Genomic DNA, 27,113 nt, shown 5'->3' with positions numbered 1-27,113 from the left:
TGACCCTCTTCCCTCTCATGCTCTATCTCATTCTCTCTCTCAAAAAAAAAAAAAAAAAAAAAAAAAAAGGTTATTTTAGGGGCGCCTGGGTGGTTCAGTCGGTTCAGCGACCCACTCTTGGTTTCCATCCAGGTCATGATCTCGGGGTCCTGGGACGAGCCCCCCTTGGGCTCTGCCCCCAGCAGGGCGTCTGCTTGGGGATTCTCACCCTCTCCCTCTGCCCCTCCTCCCTCTCTCAAAAAAATAAACAAATAAACCTGTAAACAAATTAAAAATAAATACATAAATGGTCACTTTACCTTTCCGAAGAGCTGAAACTACGGCGAAAGTGGAAGAGCGGAGGCCTTCTGCAAGCTCACGTAGAGGAGTGTGGACCTCCGCGAGCTGCTGGTCCCGCCCACGAGCACCTGACGTACGTGACGCACGTGACGCACGTGACGCACCGGCCCCGCGCCCGGGGTCTGCGCGGGAAGTGGCGCTGGCGCCTGCGCAAGGCCAAGAGGGAGGCTGTCCTCTGGAGAGCCCGCACGTGGTTGCGACGCACCTGCGGGGTGTAATCACCCTGCCTGAGGTGGTGGGCAGCATGGTGGGTGTCTACGAGGGCAAGACCTTCTCCCCGTGGAAATCAAGTAGGAGATGACTGGCCACTACCTGGGCGAGTTCTCCATCACCTGCAAACCTATGAAACACAGCTGGCCTGCTATTCAGCCGCCCCATTCCTGCCACTTTGTCCCTCTCAAGGAGCCTATTCAGCAATAAAAGCCCAGCCTTCTCTTAAGAAAAAATTGAAATAATTTTGGATTGGAGAAAGTCGCAAAAGTGACAACAAGGTGTCAATGTAGATTCCCGAATTGTAGCAAATTCTGGTGGGGGGATGGAGATAACGGGGGGGGGGGGGAGGCTGGAGGGAGGCATATGGGAACTCTTTGTGCCTTTCGTCAATTTTTCTGTGAATCTAAAACTGCTCTAAAAAATGAAGTCTTATTTTATTTTATTTTTTTAGTTATTTATTAGAGAGAGCAAGCAGGGGGAACGGCAGAGAGGGAGGAAGAAGGAGAGGGAGAGAATCTCAAGCCAACTCCTTGCTGAGCACAGACTCTGATGAGGGGCTCAATGCAGGGCTCAGTCTCACAACCCTGAGATCATGACCCCAGCCGAAACCAAGAGTCAGATGTTCGACCAACTGAGCCACCCAGGGCCCCCCTCCACAAAGTCTATTTTTAAAAAGTAGTACATTGGGGCGCGTGGGTGGCTCAGTCATTGGGCGTCTGCCTTCCGCTCAGGTCATGATCCCAGGGTCCTGGGATCGAGCCCCACATCGGGCTCCCTGCTCCACAGGAACCCTGCTTCTCCCTCTCCCACTCCCCCTGCTTGTGTTCCCCCTCTCACTGTGTCTCTCTCTCTCAAATAAATAAATAAAATCTAAAAAAAAATAAATAAAAAAGTAGTACAAGGACACCTGACCATCTCAGTCAGTAGAACATGTGACTTGTGATTTTGGGGTCGTGAGTTCCAGTCCCACCTTGCATGTGGAGCCTACTTATTTTTTTTTAAAGATGACTCAGCCACCCAGGTGCCCCTGGAGCCTACTTAAAAAAAAAAAAAAAAAAGTAATACAGATGGTTCCTGCACACCCTTTACTCACCTTCTAATGTTAACATCTTGCCTAACCATAGTACAATGACCAAACTCCGTACAGTGGGCTGAATAATGACCCTTATTTCTGTTTTCTTATGCTGCCATCACAAAGTACCATAAATATAGTGGCTTGAACAACAGAATATATTCTCTCACAGGAAGGGGGTATGGTTTGGTGGGAGATGAAACGGGGGATTGTTTTCATTGTCTGTTGCTGCATGACAAATTACCCCAAACTTAGAGGCTTAAAACACACATTGATTATCTCACAATTTCCATAGGTCAGAAGTCCAGACAGAGTTTAGTTCGATTCTCCACTTTAGGGGCACCTGACTGGCTCAGTCAGTGAAGCATGCAACTCTTGATCTCAAGATTATGAGCTCGAGCCCCTCATTGGGTGTAGAGATTACTTAAAAAAAAAATCTTAAGTTAAAAAAAATAATAAAAGATTCTCCAATTCAGGGTCTCCCCAGGGTAGAATTCACGAGATGTCCAGGGCTGTGGTCTCATCAGAGACTCTACAGCGGGGAGAGCCACTTCCAAGCTTCCTTAGAGTGTTGGTGGAATCCATTCATTTTCTTTTGGCTGTATGACTGAGGGCTCCAGAGCTTCCCTGGATGTTGGCTGGTGGTGGGCCTCAAGTTCTAGAGGCCACCCACAGTTCTTTGGAAAGGAGGCTTTCTCTACATGGCTGCAGGCCAGCAAAGATAATCTCTCAACCCATGGAGAGATTAAGGGAGTGACATACCATTACCTTTGCCATATACTATTGATTGGAAGTAAGCCACAGGTCTGCCCACACTTAAAGGGATGACACAAAGGTGTGGACATCAAGAGGTGGGAGATCATTGGGGGTCACCTCAGGCTCTGTCCACCATAGGAATGGATTTAGAAATGGGATGAGGTTAGGGATATGGGGTTGAAGCTGAGGTCTTTGGAGTTTGCATTACTTTTCTACTGTTGCATATAAAGAAAACCCAAAACAGGGCGCCTGGGTGGCTCAGTTGGTTGAGCGACTGCCTTCAGCTCAGGTCATGGTCCCAGGGTCCTGGGATCGAGTCCTGCATCGGGCTCCCAGGGAGCCTGCTTCTCCCTCTCCCACTCCCCCTGCTTGTGTTCCCTCTCGCTGTGTCTCTCTCTGTCAAATAAATAAATAAAATCTTTAAAAAAAAGAAAAAGGAAAAAGAAAACCCAAAACATAACAGCTTAAAATAACAAATATTTATTATCTCACAGTTTTTGCAAGTCAGGAGTCTGGCTCAGGGTGTTATACGAGGTTACAGCCAAGAGGTCAACTGGGTTGCAGTCATCTGAAGGGTTGACTGGGGTGGGAGAATCTGCTTTAAAAATAGTTCCCTCACGTGTTCCTCACTGATGGTTGGCAGGAGGCCTCAGTGCTTCACCACGTGGGTCTCCCCACAAGCTGCTTGAGTGTTCCCACGACATGGCAGATGGCTTCCCACAGAGCAAGTGATTCAGAGAGAGCGAGAAGGAAGCCAGAATGTCTTTCATGTCACAATCACTTCTACCATATTCTTTTACTTGGGGGAAAAGAGTCACTAGTTTCAGTCCACACTCAAGGGAAGAAGGATGAAGGTCCACCTTGTGGAGGGAAGAGGGTCAAAGTACTTGTGGAAAAAAATTTTTTTAATTACGTAAACTCGATCTCCAGCACAGGGCTTGAAATCATGCCCCCAAGATCAAGAGTTGCACACTCTCCTGACTGAGCCAGCCAGGTGCCCCACTTGTGGACATTTTTCAAAACCACTAGAGTTAGTGGGTTGGGTGTGAAGGTTGGGCTCATGGCAGTTAAGGTGTTCAGGATTTTAATGTGTTGTGGGGCTTGGGTTATTATGCTTGACAGAAACAACGGGGCTTGGTATCATGGAGTATGGGAATCATGGCAGTGGTGGATTGGATCATTGGGGTTTCGGTGTGGTTAGATGGGATTGGTGTTGATATGACTGCAGTTGAACTGGTGGGGGTTGTAAGTGTAGTCGGGGTAGAGTGGGGGTGCGATCAAGGAGTGTGGTGTTTAAAGTCATAACTATGGGTCAAATTTAAGTTTGGGTTATGGTGGGGATGGGATGGGAGTTTTGGTGGGGTGATGGAGTTTGGGGTTGGACATTTTTGTGTTGGTCGTACGCTCCGAATGGTGGTTGAGTCATTAGGTGTAGTGGGGTGTGGCATTTTGGAGGCATTCGTTGTTGGAATCGACAGTGGTGAGGGGCGAACATTAGGTAGTGCATTTCCTGGTTATGGGAGCTGAACCCATCATCTAGGTGGGGGTTGAAATGGCTGGGGTTTGGGTTGAGGAATAAGAATCTTGAGGGGTTCATTTGAGGGGTGTCAACTAGGGTGGGTGGAATGGTGTCGATCTTTATGTTTGGGGTGGGCAGTGACATTGGGACCACAGGAACTGGACTAATGAGAGTTTTGGGGGTTGTTTGACTGGTGTGGGCCTTGGATGGTTAGGTTTGGTGTGACTGGAGCTGGGAATGCAACAGAATGAGCAGGGTTGGGGGTTGTAGCTGAAACTGATTGTAACTGAGAATTCATGGTTGGGCCTGGGGATGGAGGGGAACTTTTCTCCTCCTCCACCCTGACCCTCACCTCTCCCACCCCTGCCCAGCCCAACAGCACAGTGAACACCACACACCCAGCTTATGCATCTTTATTGGACCAGATGTGGGATTTTCCAAACCCAAACAGGCCACCTCTGTCCTGCACCAGCCCAGTTGTAGAGACCCTCTCCCTAGTTCTTGGGGAGACCAGCTCCCTGCAGGGAGGGGTCAAAAGTTGGTAGATTTCGTGGGTGCCCTGGAGCCCCTCCTGTGGCAGGGGAGAGAGCCACCCCTGTGCCCCGAGTCCTCCTCCTGTAACCCTCTGCACCTGGGCTTAGGACGCTGCCCGTCCTGGAAGAGGGAGGCCACATCCAACAGTGCATCCTCAATGTGCTGCCCCAGTCGGTGGGAGTCCTAGAAGGAGAAATACATCATGTCCAGGAGAAGCTGGGAGAGGGTCTCCTCGGTGCTGGAAAACAGGAAGGCTGGTATCCCCGATGTCCTGGTCTGAGGGAGGAGGGGGCTGGGGACTAGGATTCCTGGATCGTGGGGGCAGCAGGGAGCTGGGATTCTAGACTCCTTGGTTGTAGGAGAGGAGGGAGCTAGGAGTCCAGATCCCTGGGTCCTGAGGGAGGAGGGTGCAGGGGTGTGTGTTCAACTCTGTCTCACCGTTTTTGTGCTAGACTTTTTGCTGGAGATGTGGAAGGTGATGGTGTCATCCCCCATGAAGATGTACGAAACGCCATAACCATGGTCATCGGCCTGGAGAGGGACGGAGGGAGGGGAACCAAATAGCCTCCGGTCTCCTACCCCCCGCCCCCCACTAGGCCGGAGTGCAGACCCCCAACACCCTCCTCCCTCAGGGCCCAGGGTCCAGGGAGGTGGGATCAGGCCCAGTTCCACTCACAGGCCCGAATCCACCACCAGAGGAAACATAGTCAGGGTAATTGTGGACGTCAAACAGGTGGATTTGCTGAACAGGGATCTGGCTGGTGGCCAGAGGCCACTGCTCCGAGTGAACCTGAGGGACAGGAGATGGTCAAGTATGCAGTAAAGACGAACAGACACACCCGTCCGCGCCCTTGGCTCAGTTCCAAGCAACCTCGGCCCTTTCTGACCTCCCCTGACTGCCTATTTCCTCTAAATCGCCCAGTTTCTCTGGTTTCTCTGTCCTTCCCCCCCCCCCCCCACCCGCCCCTCGGCTCTCCTCCTTTTCCGACCACACCTCTCCGCTTCTGCCTGATCCGGCCCTTCTCTCGGGTCTTCCTGACCACGCCTCCTTTCACCGCCCTCCTGGCCACGCCTCCTCTTCTTCCTGACCCCGCCCCTCTCCCTTCTTTCCCCCTTTTCCCTCTCCACCCCCCCACCAACTCTCTCCTCTAATACCTCCCTTTTCCTTTTTTTTTTTTTTTTTTAAGATTTTATTTATTTATTTGACAGAGAGAGACAGTGAGAGAGGGAACACAAGCAGGGGGACTGGGAGAGGTTGAAGCAGGCTTCCCGCCAAGCAGGGAGCCCCATGCGGGGCTCAATCCCAGGATCCTGGGATCATGACCTGAGCGAAAGCAGACGCTTAACGACTGAGCCACTCAGGCGCCCCTAATACCTCCCTTTTCCAACCTCACCCTCCTTATCCTGAAGTACCCGTCTCCTCCCGTGGTTCCCCTTTTCCCTCTCTAACCCTTTCCCTGCACCCCAACCTGGTCCAGAAAGGGCGACCGCAAGTGGAGAAACTGGGACACGATGTAGAGCGCAAAGAGGTGGCGGTCGACTCCCTGTCCGCTCATCGCTGCCTTCAGCAGAGCCTGGTGCTTTTCCACCGCCAGGCGGAACAGAGCACGGCGCTGGGGTTCCTGGGGTCCCCCGGGGAGGTCACAGGTCATGGAAAGACAGGAAGTGGGCTTACTGTTGGGGCTTGTCACACACCCCCGGCCTCAAAGGAGCTTGCAAAATCCCTGCAAGGCAGAGATATCAATTCTATTTTACAGAGGGGAAACAGGCTTAGAGAGGGGGAGTCACTTGCCCAGGCTCACACAGCAAAGCAGAATCAGGTGGGTTCCCAGGTCTGTCTGATATAGGGCCCCAACTCCTTCCATTGACCCAAAATAAGTAGGGCGTGGGGGAACAGAGGTACCCGTGGGGTTCTGAGTAGAGAGGTTATATAGGGACTACATGGAAGGGTACAAATGGAAGTCACAAGGTCGCACAGAAGTTAAATCAAAGAGAGCTACATTGTGGAATCAAGGATCCCTGTTGGGTACCCCCCAGTGCCCTCTGTGACCCCCATTAAAGCATGTATCGCACTATGCTGAAATAGCTCTGTCTCGCCCCACCAGTGAGTTCCTTGAGGTCAGAGACCAGGTCTGGTTCCTCCTTTGTCCATAATGCCCATCATGGGGCCTGGTCCTCAGAAGGCACTCCAAAAATATTTGCAAATGTAGGAACGAGTAAATGGAAATGACCAAAGCCTCAAACGAGGCCCACACCCACTGTTTTCTCTTTGTCCTCCATGGCTCTCACAAAGTTGCAGGCCTCCCTCGTGCAAGACCGCACCGTCTCTGTCCGGCCTTCCAGGAACAAGCGAGTCATGGTCGACTCATAAGTCAGGCAGAATTCACCCCTGTCCTGGGGGACAAGGAAGAGAGGAGCCTGTCAGCTGGTCTCTGGAAATCTTCACAGACTTGACCCGCTTCTGTGTAGACCTCCCTCATCCTCCTGCTTGGGGAATGTGTGGTTGGGAGAGAGAAATCAAGATGGCGGACCCACAAGGGCAATGACCAGGAAGAGTCACTAAAGGGACTGACAAGGCAGGCCCAGGGGAACCAAAGTCCTGGCAAGGGGCTGAGGTCGAGGGCCCCAACTGACCCGGAAGTGGGCTAGCTGCAAGGCCACCTGGATGAAGCTGTCTGAAGAGAGATGGCAGCGTTTGATGAAGCTCTTGCCAAAGTGGGAGAAAGGGAAGACGTGGCAGTCGATGTTTCCAGACAAGGTCTTGGCTCCCCTCAGGGCTAGAGAGATGGACAGACGGATCTGCCAGAGGAGGAGGGAGGGAGGGATGGCTGGGGTTACGGATGGGGTAGAGCTGGGAGTGGGGCTGGAAGTGGAGGTGGGAGCCGAGTCAGGGTGGGGGTGGAGTGCAGAAATGAACAAACATGTCCCTGAAGGGCTGGATTAAGGATGGAGGTCAGGTGGGACTGGGGTTGGGGATGGATGGGGTTGGGGTTAAGTTTGGGGGTGGGGATGAGTTTCGAGTCACAGCCAGGGAGATTTGGGTACTTGGAGGAGAGGCCCCGAAGCCCCGTCTCACCTTTTCTGGAAGGTCCCAGTGCAGCCGCTGGGGCTGGGGCAGTGAGGGCTCAGGATGCCCCTTGCAGTGGCCGTCTGCCGAGTAGCCCAGCTGAAAACATTCTGTGGCCAGAGTGAACTGTGTACAAACAGAGGCTGTCAGAGCCCCTTCCTCCCTCTGGGCTGAGAGCCATCTAACCAGGGACTTCTTTTCATAAGTCCCTCCTGGGGCCTGGTGGTGGGGGAAGTGGGAGCAGTCCCTCTCCCACTCCCCCTGCTTGTGTTCCCTCTCTCGCTATGTCTCTCTGTCAAATAAATAAATAAAATCTTAAAAAAAAAAGATTTTATTTATTTGAGAGAGAGAGAGAGAGCACGAGCAGGGGCAGAGGGAGAAGCAGACTCCCCGCTGAGCAGGGAGCCTGATGCAGGGCTCGATTCCAGGACCCCGAGATCATGACATGAACAGAAGGCAGATGCTTAACTGACTGAGCCACCCAGGCGCCCCTTGTTAAACAGTGTAAATCAGCGTTGATGGAGGACCTACCGCCCGCCAGCCTTCCACTTAATTCTCACGGTAACTTAGGAAGAAGGGATTCACATCCCCATTGCAATGTTAGAAACATATCGGGAGAAGAACACCTCACTTGGGGCCTTGGAGTTTCCATTGATCTATACCTTATTCTATGTGACATCTCTTCATTCAAAGCCAATGTGCAGAGACCTCATGTTGACAATAAGGGTCTGAGGGGTCTGAGGTTCAACTGAATTGACAGATTCATTCACCAGTATCATCAAAGGGGGACAATTCTCATTTGTGAAACAGGTACAGAAGAAGCCCCTTACCCGGGGCTGCTCCTAAGATCTGAAAGGGGCCTCCCTTCCCCTCATACACACCAGATCCCACCCTGGGCCCCATCCAACACCTCGTGTAACGCTACAGAAGAGTGGGAACCTGGTGGGTATAAGCACCACCCTCCATGATTTAGGGACTAAATAAAATAGAGAAAATGGAGATGCGATGGTTCCCAGGATTGGATGGGAGCTTCCAGATCAAAGAAAATCCAACCCTTTCATCTGATGAAGGAAGAAACGAGGCTCAGAGGAGGGGAGTCACTTGCCCGAGGTCACACAGCATTCTTAAATCACATTCTTGCTCTACAACTCCTGGCTCAGTGATTCTGGGCAAATCACTTCCCTTCTCTGAGCCCCAACTGCCCATCCATCAAAAGAAGGTCATAGGGGCGCCTGGGTGGCTCAGTCGTTAAGCATCTGCCTTCGGCTCAGGTCATGATCCCAGGGTCCTGGGATCGAGCCCCACATCAGGCTCCCTGCTCTGCGGGAAGCCTGCTTCTCCTTCTCCCACTCCCCCTGCTTCTGTTCCTCTCTCGCTGTGTCTCTCTCTGTCAAATAAATAAATAAAATCTTTAAAAAAAAAAAAAAGGTCATAATCCCAGACCCCCTTTTCTTTGCTGGGCGACTCCAGTCTGGTCTTTGCCTGTCTGAGCCTCTGTCTTCCCTCTGACTGTAAGGCCCTGGAGAAGAAGATCTTTGGAAATGGGGCCGATGGTCCCCAGGGCGGGGGTGGGCTGGCCATCCTACCTCCCACATGTGTCCTGAGATGGGGCAGTCGGCCCACGAGTGCTCCACGCTGAGGCCCAGCTTCCCATTGGAGAAGACAATTAGAGTGAAGGATTTGTCAAACCAGCTGCAGGGGGAGAATTCAAAGTGGTCACCAAGGGGCCAAGAGTGAACTCAGGTGCTCTCTGTGGGACATAGGAGTGTCAGGGTGGATGGATTTTTCTGGAACCAGGGTTGGCTCTCTAAGAGGCTGGGGGTCTCCACCAGGCGGTCTAGATGGTTTCTGAGGCATGTCTAGGGCTTGGGAAATTGGAAGATTTTGAGGGAACATACCAAGAAAAGGTCAAGGTTCCCAAGGAGCTGAGAGGTTAGGGGGACTCTTCTGGGAACCTCAGAAATCAGAGTGATGCCTGGGGTGCATCTAGGAAGTTGTCTGAGGATCTCTAGGTAGGAAGTCCCAGGTCTGGGGTCCTGCGTTTGGGGTGCCTGCATGAAAATCTAAGGATTCTATGGTTCTGAGCCTGAGGTCCCCAGGCTTGGGGCTCTGGCTTTGGGGGTCTCTAGGTTTGAAGGTCCAGGTTTGGGGTTTGGTGGTCCTCAGATCTGGGGTCCAGGGTCTGCTTGTCTAGTGTCCAGAGTCCTAGGTCTGGATACTGGGTTCTGGGGTCACCGGTTGCGGTGAGGTTCAAGTCCAGGGGCTGACTCACCGGTCATGGCCCCTGCCAGCAAGCAGAGCACGGGCATAGGCATCCAGTGAAGCTGCAGGGTCCTCCCTGGTGAGCCCTGCAGGCTCCGAGTCCAGTGATACAAAGAAGGCAGCTCCTTCCACAGCCTCCAAGGCATCCTCGGCCTGGATCTTCAGGGAACTCCGCACCTGGGCCCACACATCCCTGGGGGGGGGCGGGGGGGTGCTGGGACACGTGCCTGAGCCCACATACCCTGCCCAGCCTCTGCCTGGCCCTCCAGCTTGCCTTTCCCCAACCTCCAGAGGCTGGCTGGGCCGTCGGGTCCCCTGACCTCTTACTCTTACCTGGGTGCGGCTGTCAGGGCAGCCAGATGCTCCTCCTGGGGGCAGGCAGGGGAGGGGTCGTCCAGGATTCGCTGGAACTGCTGTTCCAGGGCCCGCGGGGAGAGCAGGCCGCTTTGGGAGTGGGTCCCCACACGGAAGAATCGGCCTCGGTGGAAGACGGCCACGTGTCGGCTGTCCCGGAGGTGGCGGATATGGTCTAGGGGTGGGGTGGGCAGAAGGGCGGAGGGCAGGAAGGTCAGATACACTGCAAGAATAAGCACCATTTAGGGCGCCTGGGTGGCTCAGTCGGTTCAGTGTCTGACTCTTGGTTTCGGCTCAGGTCATGATCTCAGGGTCCTGGGGTCCAGCTGCTCTAGGCTCCACATTCAGCAGGGAGTCGGCTTGGGATTCTTTCCCCCTCCCTCCCCCCTCCTCCTCTGCTCCTCCCCCTGCTAGCAGCGCACACGCTCTCTCTCTAAAATAAATTTTTTTTAGGGGCGCCTGGGTGGCTCAGATGGTTAAGCGTCTGCCTTCGGCTCAGGTCATGTCCTGGGATCGAGCCCCGCTTCGGGCTCCTGGCTCAGCGGAGAGCCTGCTTCTCCCTCTCCCTCTGCCTCTCTCCCTGCTCATGCTCTCACTCTCGCTCGCTCTCTCTCTCTGTATCTCTGTGTCTCAAATGAATAAATAAAATCTTTAAAAAAATAAATAAATTTTTTTAAAAAGATTATTTATTTATTTATTTGACAGAGAGAGAGACAGCGAGAGAGGGAACACAAGCAGGGGGAGTGGGAGAGGGAGAAGCAGGCTTCCCGCGGAGCAGGGAGCCCGATGCGGGGCTCGATCCCAGGACATGACCTGAGCCGAAGGCAGATGCTTAACAACTGAGCCTCTCAGGTGCCCCTCTCTAAAATGAATTTTAAAAATAAGAACCATTTAGGGCGCCTGGGTGGCTCAGTCGTTAAGCGTCTGCCTTCGGCTCAGGTCATGATCCCGGGGTCCCGGGATCGAGTCCCACATCAGGCTCCCTGCTCGGCGGGAGGCCTGCTTCTCCCTCTCCCACTCCCCCTGCTTGTGTTCCTGCTCTCGCTGTGACTCTTTCTGTCAAATAAATAAAATCTTTAAAAAAAAAAAAAAAAAGAACCATTTATTAGGCATGTCCTGTATGGCTTGCACTGGTTTTTGTTTTGTTTTGTTTTTTAGATTTTATTTATTTGACAGAGCAAGAGAGCACAAGCAGGGGGAACAGTAGAGGGAGAGGGAGAAGCAGGCCCCCCACGTGGTGCTCGATCCCAGGACCCTGGGATCATGACCAGAGCCGAAGGCAGACACTTAACCATCTGAGCCACCCAGGCGCCCCGGCTTGCATGTTCTAACCACTCATTTAATCCTCCCCACCCTATGTACCACTATTATCCCGTTTCAGAGATGAGAAAACTAAGGCTCAGAGAGGGTAGTAACCGACCCAAGGTCACACAGCTAGGGAGCGATGCGATGGCGCTGGGATTCGAGCCCAGGAGAACATGCTCTCAACCACTACACTGTGACGCCTCTGTCAGTGAGGATGCAAGAGGAATCTCACCTTTTGGGATGCCGGGAATGCGCGTGGTATTGAATATCTTCTCATACTGGGCAGAGCACAAGGGCCGCATTCCCATCAGCAGAGTCTGCAAGAGACCACGGGCTCCAGAGGACGCTGCCTCCCAGGACCCACTTGGCCACACGGCCACAGGACCACAGTCTCCGTCCCCAGCCCATGGGTGGGGGGTGGGGGAGAGGGGCTCTGTCCCCAGCCCATGGGTTGGGGTGGGGGGGCTCTTACAGGCAGGATCTCCTGGCGGTTCAGACGGTGGCGGTACAGGAGGAGGGCATGGACTGCGTTCCCAGCACGAGCCGCCTGCACTGGTGTGGGAGTGACGTACAGGAAGTCCTGGGGGCCGGCCGAGGGGACGGCAAAACGCCTGGGGTCAGGTTTGGCCCCCTGATCGGGGGCCCGGATCCCAAACCCAGAACCTGACCCCAACAGGCAGTGAGATGGTGAATTAGACTCTGATTGTGGTCACTGACCCTAAACCCCGCTTTCTACAGAGACATCCCAACCCTAGCCCTGGGGAGCTATGAACACAGCCCCTCCCCAGCTCTCCCCCCTCACCATCATGTAATAGTTGCTGTTCACCATCAGCGAGTGCCGGGAGCGCAGGTACACAAATTCTTCCCACCAGTCACTGACCTAGGAGTGGGGCAGAGAGATGTGAGGCTGGGGCAGCTGCTGCCAAGGTGGCGGGGGGGGGGCAATGGGAGTGGCAAGACCCCCAAGACTTTGCTGTGTCAAACGGGGAGGGTGGAGCTCAGTGAAGGAGGCCATCGTGATCAGTAACTAGCAGTAACCTAGAAGTCCATCAGGTGGGGATCAGTTAGCTAAACCGTGCTACACTCATGTTCTGGAATACTACCAAGCTCTTAAAAAAGAATAAGGCACAGGGGTGCCTGGGTGGCTCAGTCTTTAAGTGTCTGCCTTCGGCTCAGGTCATGATCCCAGGGTCCTGGGATCGAGCCCCGCATCGGGCTCCCTGCTCTGCGGGGAAGCCTGCTTCTCCCTCTCCCACTCCTCCTGCTTGTGTTCCCTCTCTCGCTGAGTCTCTCTCTGTCAAATAAATTTAAAAAAAGAAAAAGAAAAAAAGAATAAGGCGCATCTATATTACTGCCACAGAATAAGCAAGCACCGAGACACACTGCCAACTGAAAAAAGCTAGGCACACAACAATATATGTGAAATGATCTCATATGAGATTTAAAAAAATACCACTGAGACCCAAGTGTCCATCAACAGATGAATGGACAACCAAAGTGTGGTCTATCCATACAATAGAATTTTTTTTTTAAAGATTTTATTTATTCATTTGACAGAGATAGACACAGCGAGAGAGGGAACACAAGCAGGGGGAGTGGAAGAGGGAGAAGCAGGCTTCCCACAGAGCGAGGAGCCCGATGTGGGGCTCGATCCTAGGACCCTGGGATCATGACCTAAGCCGAAGGCAGACGCTTAACGACTGAGCCACCCAGGTGCCCGTTTTTTTTTTTTTTTAAGATTTTATTTGTTATTATTATTTTTTTTAACATTTTATTTAATGAGAGAGAGTGAGTGAGAGAGAGCACAGGCAGAGGTAGAAGCGGACTCTCTGCTGAGCAGGGAGCCTGATGCGGGGATCAATCCCAGGACCCCGGGATCATGGCCTAAGCCGAAGGCACACGCTTAACTGACTGAGCCACCCAGGTGTCCCAAGATTTTATTTTTATTTATTTATTTATTTATTTATTTATTATTTTAAAGATTTTATTTATTTATTTGACAGAGAGATGCAGCAAGAGAGGGAACACAAGTGGGGGAGTGGGAGAGGGAGAAGCAGGCTTCCCGCCAAGCAGGGAGCCCGATGTGGGGCTCGATCCCAGGACCCCAGGATCATGACCTGAGCCAAAGGCAGATGCTTAACGACTGAGCCACCCAGGCATCCCCCCAAGATTTTATTTTTAAGTCATCTCTACACCCAACAGGGGGCCTGAACTCACAACCCTGAGATCAAGAGTCATATGCTCCACTGACTGAGCCAGCTGGGAGCCCCTGCAATGGAATGTTAATATAAAAAGGAATGAAAATGGGGCGCCTGGGTGGCTCAGTCGGTTAAGCGTCTGCCTTTGGCTCAGGCCATGATCTCAGGGTCCTGGGATCGAGCTCCCTGCTCAATGGAGAGTCTGCTGGGGCGCCTGGGTGGCTCAGTCGTTAAGCGTCTGCCTTTGGCTCAGGTCATGACCCCAGGGTCCTGGGATCGAGCCCCGCATCGGGCTCCCTGCTCAGCGGGGGGCCTGCTTCTCCCTCTCCCACTCCCCCTGCTTGTGTTCCCTCTCTCGCTCTGTCTCTCTCTGTCAAATAAATAAATAAATAAAATCTTTAAAAAAAAATAGTGAGTCTGCTTCTCCCTCTCCCTCTGACCCTCCCACCCACTTGTACTCTCTCTCTCAAATAAATAAAAATCTTAAATGAAAATAAATAAAAGGAACGAAAATCTGATGTGCACTATAACACGGCTGCACCCTGAAAGCATCATACCTGGTGAAATGAATCCGGCACAAAAGGACAAATCGTGCATGATTCTACTTATACGAAAAATCTAAAATCGGTCAATTGCTAGAGGTAGTAAGTAGACTAGAGGTTACCTGGTACTTTGGGGAAGTGGGAATGGGGATGTGTTCCCTCATTGGTACAGAGTTTCTGTTTGGGATGAAAAGTTCTAGAAACAGATTGTCGTGACGGTTCCACGACATTGCAGATGTACTTAATACCACCGAATTGCATACTTAAAAATGGTTAAAATGGTAAATTTTATATTATGTCCATTTTGCCACAATAAAAATTATGTGTATCTATATGTTACATATATTTTACATGGTATATTAAATATATTTCTATAAGTTATAAAATATCCATTCATACTATATATTATACAATTTAAAATTACATAAAACATATAAAGATTATATAACAAATTAAAAATATAGATTAAAAAGTCTGTGATAAGACAGCAGTGTCAGACTTTAGTTGGCCTTCGTTTTTGTTTTTTTTTCCTTTGTTGTACTTAAGATAATGGGGTACAGCCTTACAGGTACAATGAAATAAATACATTGTGTGTGTGTGTGTGTGTGTGTGTGTGTGTCCGAGCATGCATGAGCATATGTTTTGGCACAGAATCTGGCCCAACAGCTTGAAGGAAAAAAAAATGTAAAAATTAAGGCCTGGCTCCCCTCCTACCCCTCCAAACACAACTCAGTCCCCTCCACGGAGCTTGTCTGACTGACCTTTCCATGTTGCTGCCCCTTGGGGCTCTCTGTCCCAGATCCTCTTCCCTTCCAAGTCCAATGTTTCTGCAGCTGAAGGTCCCGTTTGCTGTCACCCAGGCCTCTTTCCTGAGCCCTCACTCAGGGAGCCGGCTGCCCCAGGGCATCTCCTCTGCACCCCCCCAGGAACCCCCATGGAGCTCAGTGCCTTCACCCCAAAGCTGCTCCCCTTCTCCCCATCTCAGAGAGAGCCCTGCAGTCCCTCCCACACCAGGTGAGGCTCGTGGGTGCCATCCTCACCATCTCCCCACCCCCAGCTTGGCAGTCCCAGCCCCACCCTCCTGCCTTGATCCTGCCTCATCCCCCTGTCAGGCCTCCTCCTCTCCCCCACGTCCTCACCCTAATATCCTCTCCAGCCTCCCAGCCTCCGGTGTCTCCCCTCCAGTCTTTCCCCGACGGCAGAGCTGATCCTGACCCTCCCCTGTTCAGAATCCTCCCATGGCTCCTTGGCACCCCCTAGAAAAAGTCCAAGGTCCTCAGCTGGAGTTAAGGCCTCTCCCCACCACTCCACCATCACCTCCCAGAGGATCACCCTTCAATCCTTTGTTCCAGCCAGAGGAAAGCCCTCCTTGTTCCCAAAACATGCCCTACAACCTCCTTATTTCCTCACCTCTGCTCAGCCTTCTCCCTCCTACCAACCTGACAGGTTCAAGTTCTGTCCAACCCTCAGGGCTCAGCCCTAAGAAATTCTCCTCCTGGAAACCTAATCCTCTCATCCAGTCAGACCGTCCCACCCCCCCAGACACTCACACCACCCTATGTGTCTTTATTGCTACCTGCACCTCATCTCATCCCACGCTGCCCGCCAGCTATTTATAACTTCCTACATAATAAAAGGCCTGTAAGCCCTGATTTGGGTGAACTGCCGTCTTGTTCTGTGCCTCAGTTTCCCAAGAAACTGAGTCAGAGTACTACCAAAGGCCTAGCTCCTCAACTCAGAAGCCCATTTGGGGGGAGGTGCCCTCGCGCAGAAGGAGGGGGTAAAACAAGAACAACTCTGGGGGCGGAGGCTCAAAATGTTTTTTGCCTCCCGCCAGGGGTGGGCTGAAATGTTGGATAAGTCCTGGAATTGCGGTTGCAATCCTGGGGGGCTGGGGGCGGGGCTGTGGATGTGGGCAGGCCCTGGAGGCGGGGCTTAGAGTATTGAAGTCAGGCTCAGAATGTCGGAGCATGGGGTGGGGAGGCTCAATATGTAGGCACATGACGATGGGGCTCAGAATATTGGAGAGTAGGAGCAGCAAGTCGGAGCATCTGGGGCTGGGTTTAAACCAGGGGAGCGTGGGGGCGGGGCTCAGAATATAGAGCATGGGGCGGGGCTCAAAAATCGCGCGCCGCAGGGCCAGGGGGCGGGGCGGGGGCGCGGGGCGGGGCGCGGGGGCGGGGCGCGGGGGCGGGGCGCGGGCGGGGCCTAGACCCACAGGTTAGGAAGGAGCCTCAGAACCTTGCGGATCCGGGTGTGGGACTCACGTAATTGGACGCCAACCAGGACTTGAGCTGCAGGTACCACTGCAGCAGCGACGCCTGCAGCCTCAGGAATTCCTGCGCGAGGACTGACGTCCAGTCGAAGTCCTCGTCGGAGAGGATGGGCCGGACAGATTCCAGGTACTGAGGGGCAAGGAGAAGAGGGTAGGTCACGCCCCCGGCCGCCGCCCCCCGCCCCCGGTGGAGGTCCCAGGCAGGCCCACCTTGCGCACGGTGTCCTGCACGGAGGGCACGGGCTGGCGTGGCAGGGAGCGCTGGTAACTGAAGAGCATCGTTTTGCGGCCGGAGAAGATGCGGACCAGGGCCTGGAGGGAAGCGGGAATTAGTGGGTCGTTACACCCCTCACTGGGGTGGCGGACCAGGGTCGGGGGTGATGTGGCAACCTACAGAGAGAATGGGGTAGAGACCCAGAGGAAGTGGGGACAGAACCCCAGGAGGAGGAATAGAGACCAGAGAGAGGTGGACAGGGTCCCAGAAAGGTGGGGGCAGAGACCAGAGACAAGGAGACAGAGAAGTGGGTCCCCGGAGGGCCTGAGCAGGGAGGGCTCTGCCCCTCACATACCAGCCAGGTCTTGGTGGGGGAGGACATGGCTCCGTGGGGTTCAAGGAGCCAGCCATGGTAGGACAGAAGCAGCCTCAGGGCCACGTGAAGCGTGAAGATCAGGGCCCCCCACAGACACGACGCAAACAGCGCTGCCGCCAGGACTCCCCGAAGCCTGTGGTGCTGTCCACCCCTGGGAGTGAACGAGAAAACGGGCCTGGGTCTCCCGGCCGCAGAACGCCCCTCCCCTCCGGCCCCACCCAGCCCCTGCTCTTCCGATTGTTCTCTGACCCTGGTCTTTTGATTGGGGGCATATCTTCTAGAATGGGAGTCATGGAAATCCCATTTCCTCGTTTGTAAAGTAGGCATGGATCCTCTCTCTATGCCACCCCTCCTCCCCCGGGTTCGTGAGGACACCAAAGCTCCTAAAATCACCTCCCATGGAAATTGATAGGTACTTAATAAGTGGGAGCTGGGGGGCGCCTGGGTGGCTCAGTTGGTTAGGCGACTGCCTTCGGCTCAGGCCATGATCCTGGAGTCCCAGGATCGAGTCCCGCATCAGGCTCCCTGCTCGGCGGGGAGTCTGCTTCTCCCTCTGACCCTCCTCCCTCTCATGCTCTCTGTCTCTCATTCTCTCTGTCTCAAATAAATAAATAAAATCTTTAAAAAAAAAAAAAGTGGGAGCTGGGTTTTTTGTTTTTGTTTTTTTAAGGGACACACACTTGGGGCACCTGGGTGGTTCAGTTGGTTAAGCGTCTGCCTTCAGTTCAGGTCATGATCCCAGGGTCCTGGGATCAAGTCCCATGTCGGGCTCCCTGCTCAGTGGGGAGTCTGCTCCTCCCTCTCCCTCTGCTCCTTCTCCCCTCACATGCTCTCTCTCTCTCAAATAAATAAATAAAATCTTTAAAAAAAGAAGAAGAAGAAGGGACACACTTCTCTCTCCCAGCAATCAAATTATACTCTAAAGCAGTGGTTCTCAAAGTGTGGCCCTTGGCCCAGCAGCATCCGAAGGGCCTGGAAGCTGGTTGGAAATGCAAATTCCCAGGCCCCACCCAGAGCTACTAAAACAGAATCTCTTGGGGTGGGGCCCCGCCATCAGTGTTTTAACAAGCCTCCCAGGTGGTTCCAATACACACTCAGGTTTAAGAAAACGTTGATCCGCTGATCGAAAACTACCGTAGATCAACATGTTTGCAAAGTGGCAATCAGGTGTGTGAGCAAGGCCCACCTGGAGGACTTGGGGGGAGTTACTTCCCCTCGCTACACTGGATAAATCTAGCCTTCCTGGAAATTCCTACCTCTGATGCTGGGTCTGTCCTTTGGGACTATCTGTACAAAACCTGAACCTTCTTCCCCAGGAGGACTAAGCCGAGAATTAGAACCATTAGAACCTGTCACTTCACCTGCACCTGGCTTCCAAAACTTTCTCCAAAATGACAATTATAATAATACAACCACTCTCATTTAGTAACCTCCTGGCCCTGTATTGAATGGATCACATGCATGCTTTTTTAAAAAGGATTTTATTTATTTATTTACTTAAGTAGGCTCCATGCTCAACGTGGGGCTCGCACTCATGACCCTGAGATCAAGCGTCGCATGCTCCACCTACTGAGCCAGCTGGGTGCCCTTCCATGTGCATGCTTTTGTTTCATTCTCCCAACCACCCTGGGAAGCAATTATTATTACCTACATTTTATAAATGAAGACTGACAAGAGAATGGTGAAGTCTCTTGCCTAAGACTACACAACTGGGGCCCAGCAGAGCTCCTACTTTTGTCAGTGCGTATGTAACCATATCTGGACATTTTCTAGCTTGTCAGTGTCCCTCTTAGCAAGAAAGGGAGGAAATCACCTCCATTTTACTCGTGCTGTACCTTTATTAATCTGACCCAAAGTGAATCCCAGAGGTTACTTTTCTTTTTTATTTATTTGTTTATTTATTTATTTTGAGGTTACTTTTCTTTAGCAGGCATGCCACACTGATAGAGAAACTCACTGGGTGGAGGAAGAGGCATTAGGGAGGTTACTCAGCTCAGGTGGGGGAGCTCACCAGTCCGGCAGCAACTCTTTGATCTTTTCCATCAGTCCTAGAGAAGGATCCAGCTGGAGGAACCAGGCGAGCTGGATTGCACTGAAGAGGAAGAGCCAGCTGAGGGGGCTGGCGGGGAACACACCAGTGAGAAAGTCATTCTGTGGGGAGGAAAGGGCACCCATTCAATCAATTATCCCTCCTCTGAGCACAACTCTTAGATATTGACAGAGTACCCAGTGTGTGCTGAACCCCAAGCTGGGTGTTCAAGACCCAGTGGGGACCAGACAGATCTGGGTCCTGCCCTCAGGGAGGTGAGTCAGGAATGAAGCGAGTGCTAACGGACATAAAGCAAGGCACAGGAGTCCTGCAGAGGCGGGATGCTCAAATTGAAGGAGTCAGGGAGGGTTCTCTGGAGGAGCTTACTCTCAGGCAAAATGATCCCCCATATACAGCAGGGTCTGGAGCTCGGTAGGCCTTCTAGAACTACATGGCCATGGAATGAATGAAAGTCCTGGGCTACTAACCAGACTCCCAGGGAAGTGCCATGGAGATAACTAACACTTAACCAAGTCTCACGACCAAGCACCTTCTACAAGGATGAGCTCTTAAAATCCCCCCAACAGCCCTGTGAGGTGGGTACTTAGGTGATCTCATTTTACAAAAGAACACTTAGGTTCAAGGTCACACAGCACGATGAGAGCTACTGTTAGTGGGGGTATCGGCAGCAGGGCTCAAGAAACCACGTTCTCTCTTTTTCCCCACATTTAACCAACAGGAAAGCCTCAGAGATCATGGTTTAGAACTTGGGCTCTGGAGCCCTGGGCTTAAAATCCCTGCTTTGTCACTAACAAGCTAAGTGACCGCAAACAAGTGGCTTCCCCTGTCTCAGTTTCCTCATCTGTAGAATGGGAACAATCCCAGTACAGGGCTCATAGGGCTGTCACGAGGGTGGGATGAGAAAATGTCCTTCCACAAATGCTGATTGCAGTCCTACAGCAGTGACAAGAGGACAGCAAGAGTCCTCTCCTGGGGGACAGAGACAATAGCTACCCAAAAGGATTTAGGGTAGTGTGACAGTTGGCAATAGGGACTATGGAGAAAAATAAAGCCAAGGGGGCTGGGAAGAGGGCGAATTGCATAGCTCAGAGCCAGGCACACAGTAGGCGCTCAATAAACATGATTACAATGACCCTTTCTATTGCTACTCTGCTTCTTGTTGGGGATTTATTCACTTCACGATCTTTGGTTTGGCCAGAAAAGCTTACAGGCAAACGTGGTGCTTCCGTTGTTTATGATTTCTTTTTAAGAGAAGCTGTTGGCTCCTTTATCTGGTGCTCTGGATTGTCGTAGAACAGGGGCTTTGTAGTAACAGGAAACTCTCCAGAGCACTTCCCAAGGACCAGGCGCATCAATAAATCATCTCATTGCCCTGTTGCTCAGTAAGGTAGCAGTAAATACCATTATGCCCATCGCATGGGTGAAGAAAACAGAGAAGAGAAGAGGTTGGAAGAACTTGTCCAAAGCCACAGAGGGTCCAATGTCAACGCCTCAAATCATCCAGATGCCTCAGGACCCTAATGCAACAGGATGCACTGCAAGGTGCCACATCTTGTATGCATTTGGAGACCAACTCAGGAATCCCTCTGACCTGCTGATGAATGACCCCCATGGATGCTGTGCCACTTGCTTGGCCCAGATGACCCACTGCACGTAACCCACGACAGCCCCGTGGCATAAGTCCCGCCCGGGAGGGCAGGCATGAGCGTGGGCTCCACAGCCAGACTAATTCTAACTCTGCCTCTTAGCAGCTACGTGACCTTGGGAAAGTGAAAAAGCCCTTCTCTGGGCCTCTGTTCCTTCATCTGTAAAGTGGGACTAATAATAGGTCTACCTTAGAAGGCTATAAGGAGGATCAGGTGAGCAATAGGTTTATTTTTATTTTTAAAAGATTTTAGTTTTGCATAATCTCTACACCCAACGTGGGGGTCCGACTCAGGACCCCGAGATCAAGAGTCGTTCACACGCAATACATTTAAAGTGAGTGAGTGTAGAGTGAGTGTAGAGCCCAGGATACACTAAATATTACCTAACATGATTTTAGAAATGAGGGAGCAAAAGCCCAGAGAAGTTAAGAACATGCCGGAGGGCACACAGCACCTGTGGAACCACCAGGATCATAAAACAGCGATGTTGGACGGGTCCCTTCTGTGAGTCAGGCCCTCTGCTAAAACCACTAATGGTTGCAACAATCTCTTGAGGGAGGGACTGTCAGGGATACCGTTTTATAAATGAAGAAATTATGGAATTTCAGCCCTGTGGTTGCTGAGGGCACAGCCCTCACCCTGGGACCATGTTCCAGGAGCTACGAGACTTCACGGTGGCCCGTGGGGTCCACAACGGAAGAGGAAGACATAAGAGCATCAGGTGTCCAACAGGGAGAGAGGTGGCTATGTGATAGAAAGGCAAGAATGATCATTATTACAATTACCAATTTACACTAATGAGAGGGTCTGGAGGGGGGGACTCAAAACTAGGGGTCAAAATAGTCAACAATGCAGCACTAGTCAAAATCCACCTACAAGCATAGAAATCAGAACAGTGGCTGCCTTGAGTGGGGGGGGCGTGCACCGGAAAAGGACTCAAAGGAACATTCTAGAACGGTCCAGGCCAGGCTGTCTTGATAGGAAGTTGGTTACACGGGCATTGTCAAAATTCAAGGACGGTATATTTTAAAACTGTGCATTTTTTCTTGAAACTATATCTTAATTTTTAATACACACACTTATGTGTGTGTATGTATATGTGTATTTATGTATTTAACCACAGGCTAATGGCCACATGGTAATGTTTTAATTGATGGATTAGCCTGAGGCCCAGGGGGTTCCCCTGCTCTTTGGAGGCGGGGGGCACCTGGCTGGCTCAGTCAGTAGAGTGTGTGACTCTTGATCTCAGAGTTGTGGGTTCGAGTCCCATGTCCAGTGTAGAGATTACTTGAAAATAAAATCTTAAAAAAAAAGAAACCAGACAGAAACTCTTTGGGGGTCTGGGGTAGTGGCTATTTATCCACGGGAACAGATATCTCTCTATTTTAATAACTCATAAGGTTATAGAGGTTCAATCCAGCCTGTTCAAACGTCTCAGCTTCAGGAGATCCTCTGGGGCCCGGGCCACCCCCTTATTTAGTGACAACACCCCCAGCCTCCCTCTTTCCACCCGGCGGGTCTTACTGTTCGCCCATAGCACATGTCACGTGATCTGACATACTCCACGTCTGCTTATGTGTCCCCTTATTGCCTTCTCCTCCTACTGAATCAAGAGTTCCACAAGGGCAGGATTCTGTCTTGCTCCCTGCCATGTCCCCAGTGTCCCAAACAGTGGCAGGCCCTTAATAAATGCTCCATAGATACCTGGTTAATGAATCAAGAACAATATTATCAAAAGCTAACACTCTGCACTTGACATGGGCCAGGCGGTTCGCTCAGTGCTTACATGTAAGAAGAATTCACTTAATCCTCGCGACTGTCCTGTGAGGGAGGTGTTATCATCACCCCCGTTTGACATGTGGGGAAACTGAGGCTCAGAGAGGCGCACTTGCCCAAGGCCATGCAGCTGGTAAGTGGCAGAGCCAGGATTCAAAGTCAGGCTTGGCCAACCCCACAAGTGTTCAAGATTTGTGCTCACAGACAGGGAGACTCTGGATGTACGCAGGGCCATAGTTCTAGAACTGGTGATCCTGGGGGCAGGCGTGGGCTCTGGTTAGATGTTGGGCCTGGGCATTCTAGAGCAAGGGCAACGAGCCCAGACTGGGACAGCAGGGTCTATAGTGATGGAGAAGTGTGGATATAGACATTTGGAGGTTCACATCTCGGAACCATAGGGAAGGTGCACTGCATACCGGAGAGGGGGATTGGGGATTCAGAAGTGAGGGCAAGGAGGCGACCCCCAGACCCAGGGGCATGGGCTGGGGGAAGAAGGGCCCTTCAGGATTGGGGTGCGGGCTGACCAAGATCTTGATCGGGTCACAGTGTTCTGAAATGAGCACCCAGTTTAGAACCTAGAGACGAAAGGGGGAGGGGAGCACCATGGGGTATGGGGTCTGAATTCTAGAAACTGGGTGGAAGCTGGGTTTGGGGGGTGTGAGGAAAAAGGGAAGTGGTCCAGGAAGTGGTGTTAAGAGGTGAATAGAGGTTCCCAGTAGGTGAGGTTGAGGGTTCCCAAGTGAGCCTCTGAGAACCCAGAAATGGCTATTTAAGGGGTTCTGAAAGTCGACAGCAAAATTCCCAGGAGGGGGTGATAGGATCCCATGAAGGAATCACCCACACGCCGGAGTGGGCCTCGGGCACCCCTGAAGCACCTAACTGGATTCCTGGAAGGAAACCAAGTCGTGGCTCTCCTCACCCAGAAACGGGAGAGGTGCCTTTTCCAGGAGCGCAGTCCGGAGAGGTAGATCTCCTGCAACACGGGGGCACTGAGCTCCACTTCGGCCCCGTCCGAGGTCATCGAGGGTCGGAAGCCCACGGCCTGGTGCGCTTCAGCCATGTCACCCTAGAGCCCTGGGAGGTGGACAGAGGGTCATTCTCCAGGTCCCCAGCCTCAGACCCGGGAGTCGGGCCCCCAACCCCCTCCTCCTACAGACCCAGGAATATAGGACGGCAGCTCACCCTTCCCTAATCACCTGAGGGGTCTTGAAGGACTTGGCCAGACACCTCCGGTGCTGGAGGGACGTCAGTTGGGGACCTCTGTGAACGCATAGAGAGGCAGGAGGGACAACTCGCGTTAATTCCTTTTGCGGTTCTGCTGAGAACGAGGTGCAAGGCAGTGCGCCCCTCCCCATGAAGGACTTTGAACATTCAGGGTTGGGGGCGGGAAACAGGTCCAGGGTTGAGTTGCGGGGTCTAGGGAAAAACATTAGTCCGAGACCCATTTGAAATGAACACCTGCCGGACGTTGGCACCGTCCGCCCCATTTCCAGGGCGACAGGGGGATGGGGTGGGGGGATGGGGTGGGTGAGGAGTGGCGGGGGAGGAGCAGGGGGGTAACGTCTATAAATTCGTCCGCTCTAGGGTGGCCCAGCGTCCCCTCCCCCGCACCGGGGGCTGGAGGGGATGGGGGAGGGAGCACCCTACTGCGCATGCCTCACAGCCAGGGATGCTGAGGCTGTGAGCCGATGCGAGCTTCGAGGACAAGTGATGGAGAGACCCGCACGCCCAACCCAAGACACAGGCCTCCCGGCCTCGCGGGAGCTCGAGCCCCTCCAATACTTACCACGCCGAGTCAGAGGTCCGCCGATCCAATCCTGGAGACCAAGCCCGAGCACACCCCCCACCCTCGATTTAGAGCGCCAGACCCAAGGCTCCCACTTGCATATGTCCAATCCCAGGGCGACGAGTCCGCGACTTGGTCGTCGGGCCTCCGGAGCTCCTGGTCGCCCCCGATTATCCAACATCCAGGCACCCGGATTTCTGCCTCGCGCGTGCCTTGCCGGGTATTCGAGTCTCTGGTTTTATCCCCGCCCCCTTCCAGCCCTCTGCGTTCTATCCCCGCCCCCTCGAATCCCGGCGTCCAATCCTCTCCCTCCGTTCGATCCCGAGCCCTCAGTCTTTTTCTGCTCCGCCCGATTTCTCCACCATTGGCTTCCTGGGTTCTAAGCTGCTCCTCTCCTCCGAACCCCAGGTTCTTGGGCTTCCCGCTCCGCTTTGTCTCACTCTCCTTCCTCTCTGCAAAACGAGGCTCGGCTTGGAACCCACAGCCCACCTTTGGGTACACATGAAGTCACGCGCGTGGGTATCGAGCCAGAGCGAATCAAAGTTCTACCATCCCGAGGAGGGAGGGCTGCTTGGGGGTTGGGTCAGCCCACCAAAACCGCCCACGGAAAATGCAAGCTGCACGGACTGAGTGGTGCGAAGGAGAAGCTACAGCGGATTGGATTCAAGTTAGACAGTCAGGGGGACTTCCGTGTGGGAAAAGGTGCATGGATAAAGGGGAATATGTTAGAGACTGGGCTCAGATTGGGAGGCCGGAATGGGCACAGACAAGCAGAGTCTGAAACAGGAAACTCGTTTTATTAGGCTCTGGACGTTAGTATTCTTTGTACATGCTGGGTCCCGGTGTGCCCCTGGGTCCAGCCCAGATCACAGCGGGGGGAGACAGTTTTTGAGTGAGCCCAGGAGATGGAGTTAGGGGAAAAGAAACTTGGGGTCGTGGCCCCAATACACAGATGGGTAAGCTGAGGCCAGGGGAGGGCCAGGGACGTGCCCGACGTCACCCAGGAAGCTGGGCACTGCGCTGGCCTCTTTTCTTCAGGCCAGGGTCCTGGAGACGGAGCAGGACCCTGGCCTCGCGCCGGCGGCGGCGCCCGTAGCTGTGAGGGTCCTGGGGCTCGCGGCCGGCCTTCCCTGAGTGCTCCTTGATGGAGGCAGAGCGGAGCCAGTATATCATCTCTGGGAGGCGGTGGGTCTGGCATGTGCCCAGGGAACAGAGGCGCCTGCGGTGCCGGGGCTGCCTGGGGAGGGAGCAGGGGAGAAGGCCGGGTTCAAACAGAATCCTCTCGAGAAAGGGGTCTCGGTGGAGTCGGGACACCCAGAACTCTGCGACCGCAGAGGCGCGCTTACAGATCATCATTCCACCGACGCGGGAAGCAGTGGCCTGAAGGGGGCGCACGCTCCTCGCGGTCTTCTTCCTGCCCTGTCCCCGCCGCCACCCGCCTTTCTCACCTGCCCACGGAGTCCGGGTCCCCCAGGACGGAGGAAGCGAGAAGCAACAGGAGGATATGGCAAGTCATCGTGGGGTGGGGCCGGGAGTGGTCCTCGAAACCCATGTGCCTCGAAGTGGCCCCTCCGGGGTGCGGCTCCGGCCCCTTCCCGAGTCCGACAGTCCCCTGGAGGCCCGCTTGGGCGCCAGTCCCCACTGCCCAGGCGGGGAAAACTGCGGCCAAGAGTCGAGGAGGCCACACCACGCCAGAAGGGGAGGCTTAGAACCCGGATCCCCACGTCCTGCTCCTTGGCTTCTGAGGCCTCGCGGGTGCGGTCACACGGCGGAGCTATGACCCTGGGAGGCCTCGGGAGAGGGACCCCTTTAAGGCGGAGGGAAGAGGGGCGGGGCAGCTGACACCTGCTAGTGGTGACACAGCTTAGGGCTTCCAGGAAAGGGGTGGGGGCAGGGAGGCGCTGGGCTCCTGTGACCTCAACCTCAACCCCTTGGGGACCATGTCTCCCGGGCCAGGCTCCTTCGTGGGTCGGGCAATGCGGGGAGCGAGCGGAGCTGCGTCGGGTTGTAGACAGAGGGAGTCTGGGCCCTAGCCCCGAGGTCGGATACCATCCTGGAGGAGGACTAGGTGCAGACGGGTGTGAAGTGCCACCAGGCCTGGGGTTCCCTCTGTACTGAAGCAGGTGGAACCAGGGCCGCGGAAAGGAAAGTCACGGTGGCTTAGGTGATGCAGGTCCTGTGGAGAGCACCCTGGGGGACCAGGGACTCTGTGCACAAGGCCATGAGGAAGGGTCAGATGTAGATGCCACGCCTGCAGCAGAGGGTGAACACACAGCCCCTGGGGAGCTGTCAGTGGGGCCTCCGAGTCCATCTCTGTAAAGACGGGAGGCGGGGAGGCCCTGCTGCCCTAAGGTGGGACATCCCCCCCCCTTGTCCCCCACCTCCAAGTCCCAAGCTAGGCTGGGGGAGCAAACAGACACACAAGGAATTCTGTCCCCTTAATATACCCCCCATGACTCAGTTTCCCCACCTGCAGAGGGCAGGGCAGTAGTCACTGCCAGTCAGCCCTGGCCTGGCCTTGGAGGGTCCTGGACAGGAAAAAACAGCCAGACAGTGGAACAATGTGTGCGCTGGGGGGAGGGGGGGGAAGATGACTTTCTGGGAAACTTAAGGACCCAGCTATGCTGGGAACCCACACCCCAACCCTCCCCCAGCCCAGCAGGGCAACCGGGGGCAGGAGCCCTGCCCAGTGGGGACAAGAGGGAACAGGGCCTCAGGGGGCATGAGTGAGGGAGATTGGGGGGGGAGGGACAGGGGAACAGAGACTAGAGGCCAGAGCCAGGGAGCAAGACCTAGAGACACAGAGGTGGGGACAGAGACCTACAGCTA

General features: G+C 53.5%; 2 protein-coding genes across 4 annotated transcripts; both read right to left on the bottom strand.

Annotated features, from left to right (window-relative positions):
* Positions 1-4,298: 4,298 nt before the first annotated feature.
* On the bottom strand, positions 4,299-24,527 carry CPT1C (carnitine palmitoyltransferase 1C). 3 transcript variants are annotated; one of them, XM_064581697.1, is made up of 21 exons: positions 24,285-24,527; positions 23,695-23,758; positions 23,418-23,572; positions 19,038-19,177; positions 17,006-17,177; positions 16,647-16,748; positions 16,429-16,566; positions 14,923-14,994; positions 12,224-12,301; positions 11,894-12,001; positions 11,654-11,738; positions 10,096-10,291; positions 9,773-9,955; positions 9,087-9,192; positions 7,510-7,626; positions 7,068-7,232; positions 6,693-6,827; positions 5,903-6,055; positions 5,110-5,223; positions 4,872-4,964; positions 4,299-4,616 (listed from the first exon to the last, which is right to left on the bottom strand). In XM_064581697.1, the coding sequence occupies exons 3-21, from the start codon at positions 23,556-23,558 to the stop codon at positions 4,431-4,433; spliced, it is 2,484 nt and encodes an 827-aa protein (XP_064437767.1). In that variant the 5' UTR covers positions 23,559-23,572; positions 23,695-23,758; positions 24,285-24,527; the 3' UTR covers positions 4,299-4,430. The 3 variants fall into 3 exon arrangements, with proteins under 3 accessions (XP_064437767.1, XP_064437768.1, XP_045746389.1); XM_064581698.1 differs by lacking the exon at positions 14,923-14,994 and having other exon boundaries at positions 10,096-10,339; XM_045890433.2 differs by lacking the exon at positions 14,923-14,994.
* A 535-nt stretch (positions 24,528-25,062) lies between these two features.
* Positions 25,063-27,077, bottom strand: ADM5 (adrenomedullin 5 (putative)). The gene is given in 4 exon segments (XM_064581701.1): positions 25,063-25,262; positions 25,264-25,437; positions 25,440-25,732; positions 25,734-27,077. Coding segments are annotated over 4 exon segments (699 nt in total). The 5' UTR covers positions 25,801-27,077; the 3' UTR covers positions 25,063-25,097.
* Positions 27,078-27,113: the final 36 nt, after the last annotated feature.

This window comes from Mirounga angustirostris, unplaced genomic scaffold, assembly GCF_029215605.1.
Source record: "Mirounga angustirostris isolate CCGP_5_RB_7025 unplaced genomic scaffold, mMirAng1.0.hap1 SCAF_16, whole genome shotgun sequence".
NCBI lineage: Eukaryota > Metazoa > Chordata > Mammalia > Carnivora > Phocidae > Mirounga > Mirounga angustirostris.
This window is presented reverse-complemented; position numbering and strand designations above follow the sequence as displayed.

What these genes read in the sequence shown, in the direction of transcription:
- CPT1C (XM_064581697.1), bottom strand. Translation starts at nt 23,558, where the DNA reads ATGGCTGAAGCGCACCAGGCCGTGGGCTTCCGACCCTCGATGACCTCG. An exon ending in GGCACCTCTCCCGTTTCTGG is followed by an intron (nt 19,178 to 23,417) that starts GTGAGGAGAGCC and finishes TCCTCCCCACAG; the next exon opens with AATGACTTTCTCACTGGTGT. An exon ending in TCTCAGGACACATGTGGGAG is followed by an intron (nt 7,627 to 9,086) that starts GTAGGATGGCCA and finishes GTTTGTACACAG; the next exon opens with TTCACTCTGGCCACAGAATG.